Source organism: Pleurodeles waltl, chromosome 12 (genome assembly GCF_031143425.1).
Source record: "Pleurodeles waltl isolate 20211129_DDA chromosome 12, aPleWal1.hap1.20221129, whole genome shotgun sequence".
Lineage (NCBI taxonomy): Eukaryota > Metazoa > Chordata > Amphibia > Caudata > Salamandridae > Pleurodeles > Pleurodeles waltl.
In genome coordinates this window covers 694,715,205-694,732,245 of record NC_090451.1, presented here as the reverse complement: position 1 = coordinate 694,732,245, position 17,041 = coordinate 694,715,205, and the positions used below count along the sequence as shown (strand labels likewise).

At 44.7% G+C, this 17,041-nt stretch overlaps 1 protein-coding gene across 2 annotated transcripts in view; it reads left to right on the top strand.

The window, feature by feature from the left end:
• Nucleotides 1–16,264, top strand: part of SRRT (serrate, RNA effector molecule) — an 87,123-nt gene extending 70,859 nt beyond the window's left edge. Inside the window, exons 18-20 of one of the 2 annotated variants that reach the window (XM_069215567.1) lie at nucleotides 2,873–2,968; nucleotides 15,241–15,328; nucleotides 15,954–16,264. In XM_069215567.1, coding sequence (XP_069071668.1) covers nucleotides 2,873–2,968; nucleotides 15,241–15,328; nucleotides 15,954–16,029 — 260 coding nt within the window. In that variant the 3' untranslated portion in view covers nucleotides 16,030–16,264. The remainder of the gene's footprint in view (nucleotides 1–2,872; nucleotides 2,969–15,240; nucleotides 15,329–15,953) is intronic. The other variant, XM_069215568.1, reaches the window with a different exon arrangement.
• Nucleotides 16,265–17,041: the final 777 nt, after the last annotated feature.

The window sequence follows — 17,041 nt, the reverse complement described above, 5'->3', positions numbered from 1 at the left end:
ACTTATTGCGAACTTCCAGTGAAATTACAAATCCCCTTATCTGTGGGATCACCTGGCCCTGTGTAAGGAAATGCCTCCTTGGCATGGTTGCCCCCTGACTTTTTGCCTTTGCTGATGCTATGTTTACAATTGAAAGTGTGCTGAGGCCTGCTAACCAGGCCCCAGCACCAGTGTTCTTTCCCTAACCTGTACTTTTGTATCCACAATTGGCAGACCCTGGCATCCAGATAAGTCCCTTGTAACTGGTACTTCTAGTACCAAGGGCCCTGATGCCAAGGAAGGTCTCTAAGGGCTGCAGCATGTCTTATGCCACCCTGGAGACCTCTCACTCAGCACAGACACACTGCTTGCCAGCTTGTGTGTGCTAGCGAGGACAAAACGAGTAAGTCGACATGGCACTCCCCTCAGGGTGCCATGCCAGCCTCTCACTGCCTATGCAGTATAGGTAAGACACCCCTCTAGCAGGCCTTACAGCCCTAAGGCAGGGTGCACTATACCATAGGTGAGGGTACCAGTGCATGAGCATGGTACCCCTACAGTGTCTAAACAAAACCTTAGACATTGTAAGTGCAGGGTAGCCATAAGAGTATATGGTCTGGGAGTCGGTCAAACACGAACTCCACAGCACCATAATGGCTACACTGAAAACTGGGAAGTTTGGTATCAAACTTCTCAGCACAATAAATGCACACTGATGCCAGTGTACATTTTATTGTAAAATACACCACAGAGGGCACCTTAGAGGTGCCCCCTGAAACTTAACCGACTGTCTGTGTAGGCTGACTAGTTCCAGCAGCCTGCCACACCAGAGACATGTTGCTGGCCCCATGGGGAGAGTGCCTTTGTCACTCTGAGGCCAGTAACAAAGCCTGCACCGGGTGGAGATGCTAACACCTCCCCCAGGCAGGAGCTGTGACACCTGGCGGTGAGCCTCAAAGGCTCACCCCTTTGTCACAGCCCAGCAGGGCACTCCAGCTTAGTGGAGTTGCCGGCCACGGCCCCCACTTTTGGCGGCAAGGCTGGAGGGAACAAAGAAAGCAACAAGGAGGAGTCACTGGCCAGTCAGGACAGCCCCTAAGGTGTCCTGAGCTGAAGTGACTCTAACTTTTAGAAATCCTCCATCTTGCAGATGGAGGATTCCCCCAATAGGGTTAGGATTGTGACCCCCCTCCCCTTGGGAGGAGGCACAAAGAGGGTGTACCCACCCTCAGGGCTAGTAGCCATTGGCTACTAACCCCCCAGACCTAAACACGCCCTTAAATTTAGTATTTAAGGGCTACCCTGAACCCTAGAAGATTAGATTCCTGCAACTACAAGAAGAAGGACTGCCTAGCTGAAAACCCCTGCAGAGGAAGACCAGAAGACGACAACTGCCTTGGCTCCAGAAACTCACCGGCCTGTCTCCTGCCTTCCAAAGATCCTGCTCCAGCGACGCCTTCCAAAGGGACCAGCGACCTCGACATCCTCTGAGGACTGCCCCTGCTTCGAAAAGACAAGAAACTCCCGAGGACAGCGGACCTGCTCCAAGAAAAGCTGCAACTTTGTTTCCAGCAGCTTTAAAGAACCCTGCAAGCTCCCCGCAAGAAGCGTGAGACTTGCAACACTGCACCCGGCGACCCCGACTCGGCTGGTGGCGATCCAACACCTCAGGAGGGACCCCAGGACTACTCTAAGACTGTGAGTACCAAAACCTGTCCCCCCTGAGCACCCACAGCGCCGCCTGCAGAGGGAATCCCGAGGCTTCCCCTGACCGCGACTCTTTGAATCCTAAGTCCCGACACCTGGGAGAGACCCTGCACCCGCAGCCCCCAGGACCTGAAGGACCGGACTTTCACTGGAGGAGTGACCCCCAGGAGTCCCTCTCCCTTGATCAAGTGGAGGTTTCCCCGAGGAACCCCCCCCTTGCCTGCCTGCAGCGCTGAAGAGATCCCTAGATCTCCCATTGACTTCCATTACAAACCCGACGCTTGTTTCTACACTGCACCTGGCCGCCCCCGCGCTGCTGAGGGTGAAATTTCTGTGTGGGCTTGTGTCCCCCCCGGTGCCCTACAAAACCCCTCTGGTCTGCCCTCCGAAGACGCGGGTACTTACCTGCAAGCAGACCGGAACCGGGGCACCCCCTTCTCTCCATTCTAGCCTATGTGTTTTGGGCACCACTTTGAACTCTGCACCTGACCGGCCCTGAGCTGCTGGTGTGGTGACTTTGGGGTTGCTCTGAACCCCCAACGGTGGGCTACCTTGGACCAAGAACTAAGCCCTGTAAGTGTCTTACTTACCTGGTTAAACTAACAAAAACTTCCCTCCCCTAGGAACTGTGAAAATTGCACTAAGTGTCCACTTTTAAAACAGCTATTTGTCAATAACTTGAAAAGTATACATGCAATTTTTATGATTTAAAGTTCCTAAAGTACTTACCTGCAATACCTTTCGAATGAGATATTACATGTAGAATTTGAACCTGTGGTTCTTAAAATAAACTAAGAAAAGATATTTTTCTATACAAAACCTATTGGCTGGATTTGTCTCTGAGTGTGTGTACCTCATTTATTGTCTATGTGTATGTACAACAAATGCTTAACACTACTCCTTGGATAAGCCTACTGCTCGACCACACTACCACAAAATAGAGCATTAGTATTATCTATTTTTACCACTATTTTACCTCTAAGGGGAACCCTTGGACTCTGTGCATGCTATTCCTTACTTTGAAATAGCACATACAGAGCCAACTTCCTACACCCATGGTACAGGGATTTGGAGATAGAGGAGGGATGGCGTGTTGGTCAAGGGCCCAGACTCTAGGCTGTTCCCTCTTTTAGTATAGTATTTTAATGCCGCCCCCCCCCCCCCCCCTTTTTTTTTTTTTTGTTAGTCACAGGTCTGTCTACCGGCATGCCATTCCCTCATCAGACGCCGCAGCAGACATTGATGGCTTTTGGCCAGCCACGGCCACCTCTTCTGGGATATGGTAAGTTGTGAACATAATACGACTGAGCATCTCTAAAGTAGAGCAGTCACAGTTATGAAAACGTAATTAGCCATTTGCTATGTTGATTGTAGGATTCTAAAAAGTACTAGTGCTGTTGCTGTACACGCCATTTGATAGGACCGGCAAGTTAAATTACGTTTTTTCGTGTGGTAGTAGTTTGATTCTCAGCAACGTCATCCTAGTTAATATTACAAAATCAAGCATTTACAATGCAATGGTTCTTGCATTAGCTTGAGTTAGCGCTATTGGTGTTGTAAATTTATAACTGTTTTTTTTTTTTGCCTCATAAATTGGTCAACCCTGCCTCATAATTTGGTCTTTTCCTGCCACATAATTCCAGCCGACCTGCATATAACTACAGCACTTCCATTTACCTTCTTCCTTTGATGCAACATGCTTATATGCAGCATTTTGCGACAAAGCGAAAAGGAGCCTAGTCACCTAGTCACTCTACTCATGGGTATTTCATAGCATTAAGAAGCATTGTGGTGCTAAACTCACCTAGTTTCTAACACCACGTTTGGCAGAATCTGGTGCAGTACCTGCCATGGATCAACAGCGAGCGGAATCACACAGAAATCAAGCAACACCCTCAATGTGTAGGGGCAGGCAATAACCTGGACAGAGGGTGGGGGCAAGCGGCAACATTCACAGTGGAAGGAGGGCGGGGTTGCAACAACACGGAGGGAGACAAAAGCCAACCGTTAAGAGAACCACATGGAGGCAAGGGAGAAGAGCAAATGAAGGAAGCGTGTTCCATCCTAGTGCTGAAAAAAGAAAAATCGAGTGGCAAGTATTTCTTTCTGAAAAAAAGCTTTTTATAAGAAGGTGAAGAGAAATGCTGTATACTTAAAGGGGCCCAAACCAAAAAATACAATGTAAAGGACAGGAGCATGAAGACAGTTAGTCATTGCAGGAATAAGATAGTATGTGTGAGTAAAAGAGCTCTTAATGTTTTCTTTTGGCAGCAAAAAGCAGTATTTTTTTGTTGTGAGTAGAAAATATAGTCAAAGAATCAATTAGAATATGTTTATTTATAAATGTAGTGGAAGGAGTTTAATAGGCATGTGTTCTAGGTAAATATAAGTTCGATGGCATCTGTCGCTGTAGATACGCATGTTTTGCATAGCTCGCCATCTGGTGTTGGGCCGGAGTGTTACAAGTTGTTTTTCTTCGAAGAAGTCTTTCGAGTCACGGGACCGAGTGACTCCTCCTTTTGTCTCCATTGCGCATGGGCGCCGACTCCATCTTCGATTGTTTTTGTTTCTGCCATCGGGTTCGGACGTGTTCCTGTCGCTCCGAGTTTCGGAACGGAAAGATAGCTAATTTCGGAAGATTTTCGTCGGTATTGTTGCGTTCGGGATCGGCGTAGTTAGATTCAACACCGCGTCTAAGATCGAAGAGCTCCGGTGCGCTTTGGGGTAATTTTTTCGATTCCCCCGTCGGGGCCTGGTCGGCCCGACCGCATGCAGAAGAACGCCGATGGAACTGACCCCGTTCCGTTTCTTTCCCAAATGCCACAATAAATACCCCTATACAGACCAACACTTGGTCTGCAACCTGTGCCTGTCACCTGAGCACAGTGAAGACACCTGCGAGGCCTGTCGTGCGTTCCGGTCCCGAAAAACACTCCGAGACCGTCGAGCCAGAAGACTTCAGATGGCGTCCGCGCCGACAGCCCACCGGGAGTTCGAGGAACAAGAAGAGGAGGGAACCTTTTCGATCCAAGAATCGGACTCCGAAGGATTCGACGATACACAAACCGTGAGTAAGACGTCGAAAACCACTCAGAAGAAGATTTACAAGGCCCAGGGGACGCCACTGCCACCAGGCCATGGCTCGACCCATAAATTCGGTGACCGACCGTCGGCACCGAAAAAGGCCCAAACAGTGCCGAGATCGTCCGACTCCGGTCGAGACACCGGCACGCAGCCTTCTCGGGACTGAGAAAGTGCTGGAGACAAGCATCGACACCGAGATACCGGTGTAGACACGGCTCGACGCCGAGACAGCGGCACCGAAGAAGATCGACGCCGAGAGGTTTCGGCCCCGAAAAAGAAAAAAGTCACCTTGGAGCCGAAAAAAGATGCAGACAGGGTTTCGGTGCCAAAACAAACTGCAACCGACCCAGTTTCAGGCTCTTATACAGAAGAGCACTCGCTAACCTCCCAAATGCAAAAGCATAGGTTTGAGGAAGAGCTACACTCAACGGATGTAGACCATACGCAAAAGCGTATTTTCATACAGCAGGGGACAGGAAAAATAAGCACCCTTCCCCCTATTAGAAGAAAGAGAAGATTGGAGTTCCAAACTGAACAAACACCACAAACAAAAGTGGTGAAAAAAGTTACCCCACCACCCTCTCCTCCACCTGTGATTAACGTCTCACCAGCACAAACTCCATCACATTCCCCAGCTCACACCACCATGAGCCAGGGTGACCAAGATCAAGACGCATGGGACTTATACGACGCCCCAGTGTCAGATAACAGTCCGGAGGCATACCCTACGAAGCCATCTCCACCAGAGGACAGCACTGCGTATTCTCAAGTGGTGGCTAGAGCAGCACAATTTCACAATGTAAGCCTCCACTCAGAACAGGTCGAGGATGACTTTTTATTCAACACACTCTCCTCCACCCACAGCTCCTACCAAAGCCTGCCTATGCTCCCTGGTATGCTCCGGCACGCAAAAGAAATCTTTAAGGAGCCGGTCAAAAGTAGGGCAATCCCACCAAGAGTGGGAAAAAAGTATAAGGCACCTCCTACAGACCCGGCTTTCATCACTACACAGCTGCCACCAGACTCTGTCGTTGTAGGAGCAGCTAGGAAAAGGGCCAACTCCCACACATCTGGAGATGCACCACCCCCAGATAAAGAAAGCCGCAAGTTCGATGCAGCTGGTAAGAGAGTTGCAGCACAAGCTGCAAACCAGTGGCCCATCGCTAACTCCCAGGCACTACTTGCGCGCTATGACAGAGCCCATTGGGATGAGATGCAACATCTCATTGACCATCTGCCCAAGGACCTACAAAATAGGGCAAAACAAGTGGTTGAGGAGGGACAGACCATTTCCAACAACCAAATCCGCTCCTCCATGGACGCTGCAGATAAAGCTGCACGGACAATTAATACATCTGTAACTATCAGAAGGCATGCATGGCTCCGAACGTCTGGATTTAAACCAGAGATTCAGCAAGCAGTTCTCAATATGCCTTTTAACGAAAAGGAACTGTTTGGTCCAGAAGTGGACACAGCGATTGAGAAACTCAAAAAAGACACGGACACTGCTAAAGCCATGGGCGCACTCTACTCCCCGCAGAGCAGAGGGAATTACAGCACATTCCGTAAAACACCCTTTAGAGGGGGGTTTCGGGGTCAGAGCACACAAGCCAGCACCTCACAGGCAACACCGTCCAGTTACCAGGGACAGTACAGAGGAGGTTTTCGGGGACAATATAGAGGAGGGCAATTCCCTAGGAATGGAGGAAAATTTCAAAGCCCCAAAACCCCTACTACTAAGCAGTGACTCACATGTCACTCACCCCCTCCACACAACACCAGTGGGGGGAAGAATAAGTCATTATTACAAAGCATGGGAGAAAATCACTACAGACACTTGGGTTCTAGCAATTATCCAACATGGTTATTGCCTAGAATTTCTACAATTCCCTCCAAACATACCACCAAAAGCACAAAATTTGACAAAACATCATTCCAATCTCCTGGAGATAGAAGTGCAGGCACTATTGCAAAAGAATGCAATCGAATTAGTGCCAAACACACAAATAAACACAGGAGTTTACTCACTGTACTTTCTGATACCAAAGAAGGACAAAACGCTGAGACCAATCCTAGACCTCAGAATAGTGAACACATTCATCAAATCAGACCACTTTCACATGGTCACACTACAAGAAGTATTACCATTGCTAAAACTACACGACTACATGACAACTTTAGACCTCAAGGACGCGTATTTCCATATACCAATACACCCATCGCACAGGAAATACCTAAGGTTTGTATTCAAAGGAATACATTACCAATTCAAGGTACTGCCTTTCGGATTAACAACCGCACCAAGAGTCTTTACCAAATGTCTAGCGGTAGTCGCTGCACACATCAGAAGGCAGCAAATACATGTGTTCCCATATCTAGACGACTGGCTAATCAAGGCCCATTCGTTAATAGAGTGCTCAAATCACACAAATCAGATCATACAAACCCTCTTCAAACTAGGGTTCACCGTCAACTTCACGAAATCCAACATTCTGCCGTGCAAGGTACAACAATACCTAGGAGCCATAATAGACACAACAAAAGGAGTAGCCACTCCAAGTCCCCAAAGAATTCAAAATTTCAACACCATCATACAACGCATGTATCCAACACAAAAGATACAAGCAAAGATGATATTACAACTCCTAGGCATGATGTCTTCATGCATAGCCATTGTCCCAAACGCAAGACTGCACATGAGGCCCTTACAACAGTGCCTAGCATCACAGTGGTCTCAAGCACAGGGTCATCTTCTAGATCTGGTGTTAATAGACCGCCAAACTTACCTCTCGCTTCTGTGGTGGAACAACATAAATTTAAACAAAGGGCGGCCTTTCCAAGACCCAGTGCCACAATACGTAATAACAGATGCTTCCATGACAGGGTGGGGAGCACACCTCGATACAACACAGCATACAAGGACAATGGAACGTACATCAAACAAAACTGCATATAAATCACCTAGAACTTCTAGCAGTTTTTCAAGCACTAAAAGCTTTCCAACCAATAATAGTTCACAAATACATTCTCGTCAAGGCAGACAACATGACAACAATGTATTATCTAAACAAGCAAGGGGGGACGCACTCCACGCAGTTAAGCCTGCTAGCACAAAAAATTTGGCGTTGGGCAATTCACAACCAAATTCGCCTAATAGCACAATTTATACCAGGGATCCAAAATCAACTTGCAGACAATCTCTCTCGATCACCAACCGGTCCACGAATGGGAAATTCACCCCCAAATTCTGAACACCTATTTCAAACTCTGGGGAACACCTCAAATAGACTTGTTTGCGACGAAGGAGAACGCAAAATGCCAAAACTTCGCATCCAGATACCCACACAAACAGTCCCAAGGCAATGCCCTATGGATGAACTGGTCAGGGATATTTGCTTACGCTTTTCCTCCTCTCCCTCTCCTTCCTTACCTGGTAAACAAACTCAGTCAAAACAAACTCAAACTCATATTAATAGCACCAGCTTGGGCAAGGCAACCCTGGTACACAACGCTGCTAGACCTATCAGTAGTACCCTACATCAAATTGCCCAACAGGCCAGATCTGTTGACACAACACAACCAAAAGATCAGACACCCAGATCCAGCATCGCTGAATCTAGCAATCTGGCTCCTGAAATCCTAGAATTCGGGCACTTACAACTTACCCAAGAATGTATGGAAGTCATAAAGCAAGCCAGAAGGCCATCCACCAGGCACTGCTATGCAAGTAAATGGAAGAGGTTTGTTTGCTACTGCCATATTAATCAAATACAACCATTACACACAACTCCAGAACATGTAGTGGGTTACTTGCTTCACTTACAAAAATCTAGCCTGGCTTTCTCTTCCATTAAAATACACCTTACAGCAATATCTGCATACCTGCAGACTACCTATTCAACTTCCCTATATAAGATACCAGTCATTAAAGCATTCATGGAGGGCCTTAGGAGAATTATACCACCAAGAACACCACCTGTTCCTTCATGGAACCTAAATGTTGTCCTAACTAGACTTATGGGTCCACCTTTTGAACCCATGCACTCCTGCGAAATACAGTTCCTAACCTGGAAGGTTGCATTTCTCATCGCCATTACTTCCCTAAGAAGAGTAAGCGAGATTCAGGCGTTTACAATACAAGAACCTTTTATACAACTACACAAGAATAAGGTCGTCCTAAGGACTAATCCTAAATTTTTGCCAAAGGTTATTTCACCGTTCCATCTAAATCAAACAGTGGAACTTCCAGTGTTCTTTCCACAACCAGATACCGTAGCTGAAAGGGCACTACATACATTAGATGTCAAAAGAGCATTAATGTATTACATTGACAGAACAAAGAACATCAGAAAGACTAAACAACTATTTATTGCATTTCAAAAACCTCATGCAGGAAACCCAATATCAAAACAAGGTATAGCCAGATGGATAGTTAAATGCATCCAAATCTGCTACCTTAAAGCTAAACGACAGCTGCCCATTACACCAAGGGCACACTCAACCAGAAAGAAAGGTGCTACCATGGCCTTTCTAGGAAACATCCCAATGCAAGAAATATGTAAGGCAGCCACATGGTCTACGCCTCACACATTCACCAAGCACTACTGTGTAGACGTGTTATCCGCACAACAAGCCACAGTAGGTCAAGCCGTATTAAGAACATTATTTCAGACAACTTCCACTCCTACAGGCTGAGCCACCGCTTTTGGGGAGATAACTGCTTACTAGTCTATGCAAAACATGCGTATCTACAGCGACAGATGCCATCGAACTGAAAATGTCACTTACCCAGTGTACATCTGTTCGTGGCATCAGTCGCTGTAGATTCGCATGTTCCCACCCGCCTCCCCGGGAGCCTGTAGCAGTTTGGAAGTTACCTTCAACTATTTGTATATGTATCATCTCAACCTTAAATAGGTACATACTTAGTCACTCCATTGCATGGGCACTATTACTACAATTCAACTCCTACCTCACCCTCTGCGGGGAAAAACAATCGAGGATAGAGTCGACGCCCATGCGCAATGGAGACAAAAGGAGGAGTCACTCGGTCCCGTGACTCGAAAGACTTCTTCGAAGAAAAACAACTTGTAACACTCCGGCCCAACACCAGATGGCGAGCTATGCAAAACATGCGAATCTACAGCGACTGATGCCACGAACAGATGTACACTGGGTAAGTGACATTTTCATTATGCAGCGCCATCTTCTGCATTGTTCTGTGTTCTTACAGGCGGAGCTGCCCACATTGGAGCTGGGGGAACCATGTTTAAGCCCCTGTGCCAGCTCAAAACCCTGTGATTCTGGGCGAATCACTTAATCTGCCTGTGCCTAATGCAATACGTCTCACATTTACTTGAGTTGGAGCCATTGGCATTGTAACTTTATAACTGGACTTCTTTTGCCACGTTAATTGGTCAACGCAGCTACATACTTTGGTCCCTTTTGCCACAATTTCAGCGGCCCTGCATATAACTATAGGGCCTACCTAAAAATAAACAAAGGAGAGTACTGTGATAAGGAGAGGTGTTGCAACGTGACTGCTAAGTTTTTTTTTTTTTTTTTTTCTTCTCTCAAGAGAAATTATATTAATCATGATGAATTGCTTCTGGTTACTAGGTATGACGCTTGGTTTCTCCTTGTAGGAGGCTGGTCTGGTATGTGGTGGACACCTAGGGCGTTGTCACCTTCTACTAGTTCCATGCAACCCTTATTAGTAAGTCTTAGTGTCTAGGAAGGCAGGGCTCTCCTAGTGGTAGCTGTGGTGAGCAGCAAGACCTATCTAGGCGTGTGAGACACTTGCAATACCACAGTAGTCGCACAGGAACCACAGTGTTGCACAAATAAATGTACTTTATTATAGTAACACTGCAGTAGAATAGTACAGGAAATCCCTCCCCTTATGGATGTAAGTACACATAAAATATAAGCAGGGCATTGGTACACCAGGGAGAGAGATAAATAAAATCTGTGAGCACATAAATCAAATGGTACAGAGATCCGGAGTAAGAAATTAGCAGCTTGACGTGTGCTGACTGGGACTCTCTGTGAATGTGGTGATACTGTTTTGCTCACATATGTCCAATAGAGAGATGTATCTGAATGATGAGAAAAGAGACACGCCAGGGGCAAAGCAGAGTGCATGGTCGACGGCGCCATTAAACTCTGCCCCGGGAACCGTTGTTTTCCAGGCACTTTCTGCCAGCTTCAGCCAGCCCCGAATCCCAGCAGCTGAGGTGGTTATGCAAATTTACCATAGCACACGTCCTGCGTAATTTACGTGTTCAGTGCTGTGGGAGGTGTAGATTTTCAACCGTACAATTCGATGTATGGTTTTCCTGTCTGATTTCCTGTTTGAAATAAATGCTTTGGTCTTTTTCTATGCAACACCAAAAGTTCGAAGGGCTGTTTTTGGCGCAGTAAAGTGATTTGTGCTGCAACGCTGATTTAGAACACATGATGGGAAAATCAGCAATAATAATCAAAAGCCAACAAGGAAAAGTAAATGTACTCACAAAAAACATACATTGAAAACAAGGAAAAACAAGCCATGAGGAGAAACAATGGTGGCTGGGATTAAAGGCACGACTGAAACCAGACGGGAGGAGGGGCCTTTGCACGTTGTAACAGGAGGAAGCATGACGTAGTGTGATGGCTAACAAAAATGTTCTCTTAGTGAAATCCCCTGGATGGAAACTTATCAGGGAAAAGGATGGACATTTAGCAAAATGCACCAGTAAAAATGAAGCATTTATGGAAAGCACAACAAAGAACGAATGGCAAGAGTGGGGCATGGTTAAAAGCCCATATATGAATACAACAACCTTGGAGACAGTGCTGCGTGCTGCCAAGCTCGACATAAAATCTTTACCAGTGCAGTGTGCCTCGACACCTCAACATAGAGGTTTGGCTCCAAACCGTGCTTCTCTAAAGGCCACATTTGTTTAATCTTTTAACAAAATTACTCTGATCTCTTGAAGGCACTAAAAAAGAAATAGGTTTATGTGCTACTTCAGTTTTCCCCTCTTTCATTGAAAAGGAAAAATAATAAAAACTGTTCCTATAGGCATATCTCTTAAAGCAGAAATATGCAACATCTCTTTAACACGGCTAAGAGTACCACAATCCTACATCACAGGAGGTTGGTCTTTCATTTGACTTTGACGTTCTCATGAAAAACGACCTCAAAGCTATGCTTTTTTTATTTTTTTATTTTTTATTATGGCTCTCTGAGATTAAGGTTGGCTTTTTTTTTGTTTGTTTTTTGATTTGATTATGTAATGAAGAAACCTGGTATAGAACCTATGTCACATTAAAATTACATTTTTCTTCTTCCTCGTGGGGCCTTCATTAATGTCTATTAATATCAGACTCGGTTTGCAGACTTCTCTTTGTCACAGAGGAAACCAAGCTGCTGAAATGGAAAGAAAGGAAAACTGCCACTTATATACCTAGAAGTTCTGTTTATAGAATAATCCCTGTACTACTTCGGAGCCAGTTTTGGAGGCAACATTGAAGATACTCGTGTGTTCCTTCAAACAAAATCTCACTTTCTCCTGCTGTAATGTTTGCCTGTAGGAAAGGCAATAAAACGAGGTCCAGAGGAGTTTAATTTCCATACTGAAACTCAACAGTTTTAGTCATCCTTTGCGCTTTATATTTGCAACTAATATCTGGATTAACCTCAAGTCACTGTGCTTCCAGAGAGATTACCTTGTGCACCAACAGTAATGCCAATGACAAAGAACGGTTTTGTGGCTTGTCAGATGGCCAGCAATTTTTTTTTTTGTGTAAAGCAGCATCACTTACTGACAGTTTGAAAAATGCATAGTTCTGTACCTCAATCCTTATATCAAAGTTCACCTAGAACATACAGCAAGTGATAAGATAGATGCCTATATCACCATATAACGCTTGAGGATGATTGTAGACCAAGGCTTTAGGGGACATTGAGTGTATCAGGCTATCAAATATAGTTTTTGATGCAACCTCTGACAAACTGTCTCCTTAGAAAACCTGCAGAAAAGCCCTCAAATTTGGGCAAACACATAAGCACAGAGGTGAAAATGCAATGCACAAAAAATGTGTGTTTAGAGGGTTACAGTGTAAATAGTTAATGTTGAAAAATCATTTAGAAGCTTCTCACATACTTAATGGTAACAGTGGAACTATGGCATATTCGTGGTGGCCATAAAGTGGTGTTGAGGCAGGGGTAGCCAAGGGCACATTCCCAAATAAAACTGACCACAGTAAAGAGACCCCGCAGGCTACTTAGTTCTATCATTCTTCAGCCCTGAGAAGATGCACCTGATAGGAAATAACTTTAGGTTTAGAGGAAAGTTGGTGACAAGCCATAATTAATGGAAGTGCAAAAGTTACTAACCTTCAGGAACAAACATTACGTGTCTTCATTCTACCAAATGTTGAGTGAAGCAAACAAATTATCTACTTTATTTACGACATGGAAATAATTATGAAAAGGTAAAAATCCTTCACCACAGAACAAAGGAACCAAGGGTTAGACTAATGCATGCACCCCCACCTCCCCATTCCCCTCTACCCTTCTATTTCAGGTGATGTGCACTTGGGAACATTCCCCGTCAATTCTTTTCTCTGTTGGGCCTAATGTGGTAAACATGAAACCGCGCCTCTTTAGAGGATAAACTACTTGAAAGTCAACTGATCCGTGTAATACAGAATGCTCTGCCAACTATGGCCATCATTATTCTTCAGGCAGTAGGAATATGTCTGTCCTTTTTCAAGCCAGCACCTGTGCTCCTGGAAGCCTTCCATCAGTTTATGGCTTGGCAGTATGGTTGCTGATTAACTCCAGCACCTCAGTCATTGACAAGCAACTACTACAGTTTATGTTTGAGGTTCTACTCTGCGAAAGGTATCTTCATGTTCTTCTAACGAGTCTCAAAGGGTCTTTACCTCCAGTAACATTGACAACATAGGTGTTGCACTTTTAGAGGTAGATCTCCTTTCTCCTCTGAAATCCTGGTCCTAAATGAATGCTAGTATTTTAAGGGCTAGAGCCTGAGAAGAAAACAATCTTGGCTTCCAGAAAGTGTTCCTTTAATTAGACTTGAGAGTGAAGATGGAATTTTATTCCTAAGTATTTATGTAAACTACCCAATCTCTCGTCATTTAGCACCATATTATTCTCGGTCACTGCTTTCATCTGGCATTAGTAGGCCTAAAGATGAAGAGCTTGAACGTTCCATTCTGTGAGGTATTTGTTATGCTTTGAAGCATGTTAAGCAAGATAAGGAATTATGAAATCCTATTTCCCTCTATTTTTGTATCACTTGCTTAGAAAAGGACTTAGTCCAGCTTGTGTTGATGAAGGCCAAATTAAACTTTTTAATACTTTGAGTAATCGCCTACATTTAAAACAAAAAACAATCCCTCATTGCTATCTGTTCTACTGGGAGTGCTAGTTACATTCACGCATTCACTCGAGCTCCTTGTGCTTGATTCCACAACGTGTGGAGCAAGCCACCGTCACGCAGAGCGCCCTGCTATTCACCAACTTCCAGAAAGTGTTTCTTAAAAAATGATCTGTTTTCTTTTCAACCAGACAATTTACATGCATGTGTTTAACCCCAAGGCGCAGTATGTTTTGTAAGCTTCCGCCCCAACCTAAATGTAAAGATTATTTTGTGTTTATTTAGCGTATTCTTACTCCATAAAACTTCAAGCTGTTTCTGTATCTTCTAGTTCTAATACTTCTGGGCAATATTTTGAGGTGCCCGCTCTATGGACAGATAGTCTTTCCGTTTGGGTTTCATCAGGGTTCGTATTAGGTATTCTCAGCTGCTTCCATTGAGATGTGCAACAGTTGTATATTGCTTGGTAACAGCAGTCCTTAGAGAACACAGAAACCAGCATCTACTTTACTGTGGCGAATTCTCATATCTTGACATAAGTTAGGCAGCTACTTGGTCTCCTTCTCAGATCTTCAATTGAATACTTATTTGAACTTAACACAATTCCTGATGTCTGTCTGGTTTGAGATTATCCTGTCTCCAGTATAGCCTCAGTCACTGGGTGTAGAATCCTTCTAGCATTGATGGGAATCACAGGACCCCTATCCCCCACGTTCATCAGAGTAGCAGAGATGGCTGCTGGCGATCAAGAGACCCTCCTTACACTCCCTGCTTGAATGGCTGCCTTGTCTTTTGTCATGATTGTCATAAATGATGGGATTTGTGATTTAAGTCAAGTAGCTGACCTCCAGTAAACCCTACTCAGGTTGCCTTTGTGGTATAGTTTTATCCAGTGACACGTGCAACACTCTCCTCCTTATTGAAATGGTAGAAACCAGAAGCTTAAGATTAAAAGGTAGACTTTCGAATCCATGGCATGACAGTCAAGTGATTCAGGTTTGGGAGGGTGGGGGGTTGTTTCAGAACACAGAGGTGGGAAACTCTTCTTAACTTTTTGCCAAATGTTCTCTTTCAACAGGTGGTGGCCCTTTTCCTCCAACTCCATACGCTGGAAGAGGCAACTATGATTTTCGGGGACAGGGGTACCCAGGCAAACCCCGCAGCAGGTTTGTATGGTGCCGTTTTCAGTGCTCACTTAACTCTGGGGAGTCGTTGGCTACAATTCCAGCATGTGCAGACATGACTCACTCAGTTTTCACAACACTGCGTCCTAGTGTTTTAACTCTGGTGGACTCCTCATTCTGCTTGAAGAACTGCTCACTGGATTGAAAGCTGTCGATCCAAGTGGCTACACTTCACAAAATGACCACAAAATATTATCTTTCAGAGGAGTTGGTCTATAACACATTCAGTACAGAGCCCACGTGAATTCTGTCATATAATCCAGAGAATAGAGCGATCTGTTGAATCTGGCCTTCCAGTAAGGTTTCTGCTTTACATTTGTTTGTTGATGATCTATTCTGGATACATCCATGCGTGCATGTCCAAGTCTGAGCATCATTGACCAAAGTGCTTTGTACTTAACTGAGACAAATGAGGTCTTCAAAAGCCACTTGTCTCTGCAACATAAATTCCTTATCTTCAACATACCGATTTGAATTTATGATGAAGACCATTAGATTCTTGCAGAAACTTGTTCAGAAAAGTAGACATTTGAGGCGGTAGATTCTGGCTACTTATTTTACTGTCTGGTTCTCTTAATGACTACCCTTATTATTTTCTTTTCAACAGGATGCTGAGAGGTGACCCCCGACACATTGTAGAATACAGAGACCTTGATGCCCCCGAAGATGTGGACTTCTTTTAAAAAGAGACATTAAGTGTTTTAAATAAACTTTTCATTTTGGATCTGAGATTCCAGCCCTTTTGCTTGCTGACCCATCCATGGTCACTGTCCATCCCTCAAACTCATCTGGCAGCTGCCGGTAGGGGCTCTAGTCTTTACCCTGGTAAAAAGTTTTCTTGTTTTGTATATTTCTTTGCCTCTTTTGAGCTTGTTATAAATGTGACCTTTTTCCAATAAAACGTTTTACTAAACAGTATTTATTGACATCTGGCACTTATTTTTTATGATTGGATTGATGGGACGTTGTTGACTTTGAAAGCAAGTTGCATTGGTTCCCTCTGGACATGTAAAAATGTGAATATTGTTAGGACCTTACGAATTGTTCTCCTTTAGCATGAGATTTTCCTCAGACTGTAAATCGTTTTTTGCACACAGTTGTTGAACAGAGCCCAGAATACACTCCACCAAGGCCCCGAGAATAACATGATGGGCTGTGCTCTCTCGGCAGTTTTTATGCTTGTTTTTATGCACCTGCAGTGAATTAATTTAAAGCACTATTTTCCATAGGATGTGCTTTATTTTCGGACAAAATTGTTCTGAAACGGAAACATTTTAGTTGATGTTTCCGAGTTGTGCTGTCTAAAAAATAAAGCTCTAACTTGGTGAAATATCAGGTTAAATGAATTCACTTTACTCACTGCAGGCGCAGAAAATAGGTCACTTGGCTCTGCCCTGAGGCAGTGAAGCCCATCATGACACAGCCCCTGGTAGCCAAAACCCCTCTTGATGTTAACCTTGGAGACTAATCTGCTGCTTTGTGACCTCTACAAAATTATATCATATTTTTTTCTGAGTGAATTACTCCCCAAACTGGTAGCACGGATAGCTGGGAAATGGGAGCTGTCCTGTATTGTCGCAGAGGTAAATGTAATGCATCCACGCCAATGTACAGTGGTAGGGCTCAAGTTTGTTCAGGGTGTAGGTGTGAGACCAATGTCCCTTTGAAATGCTTTGTGTGTTGGTCTGTGTGAGC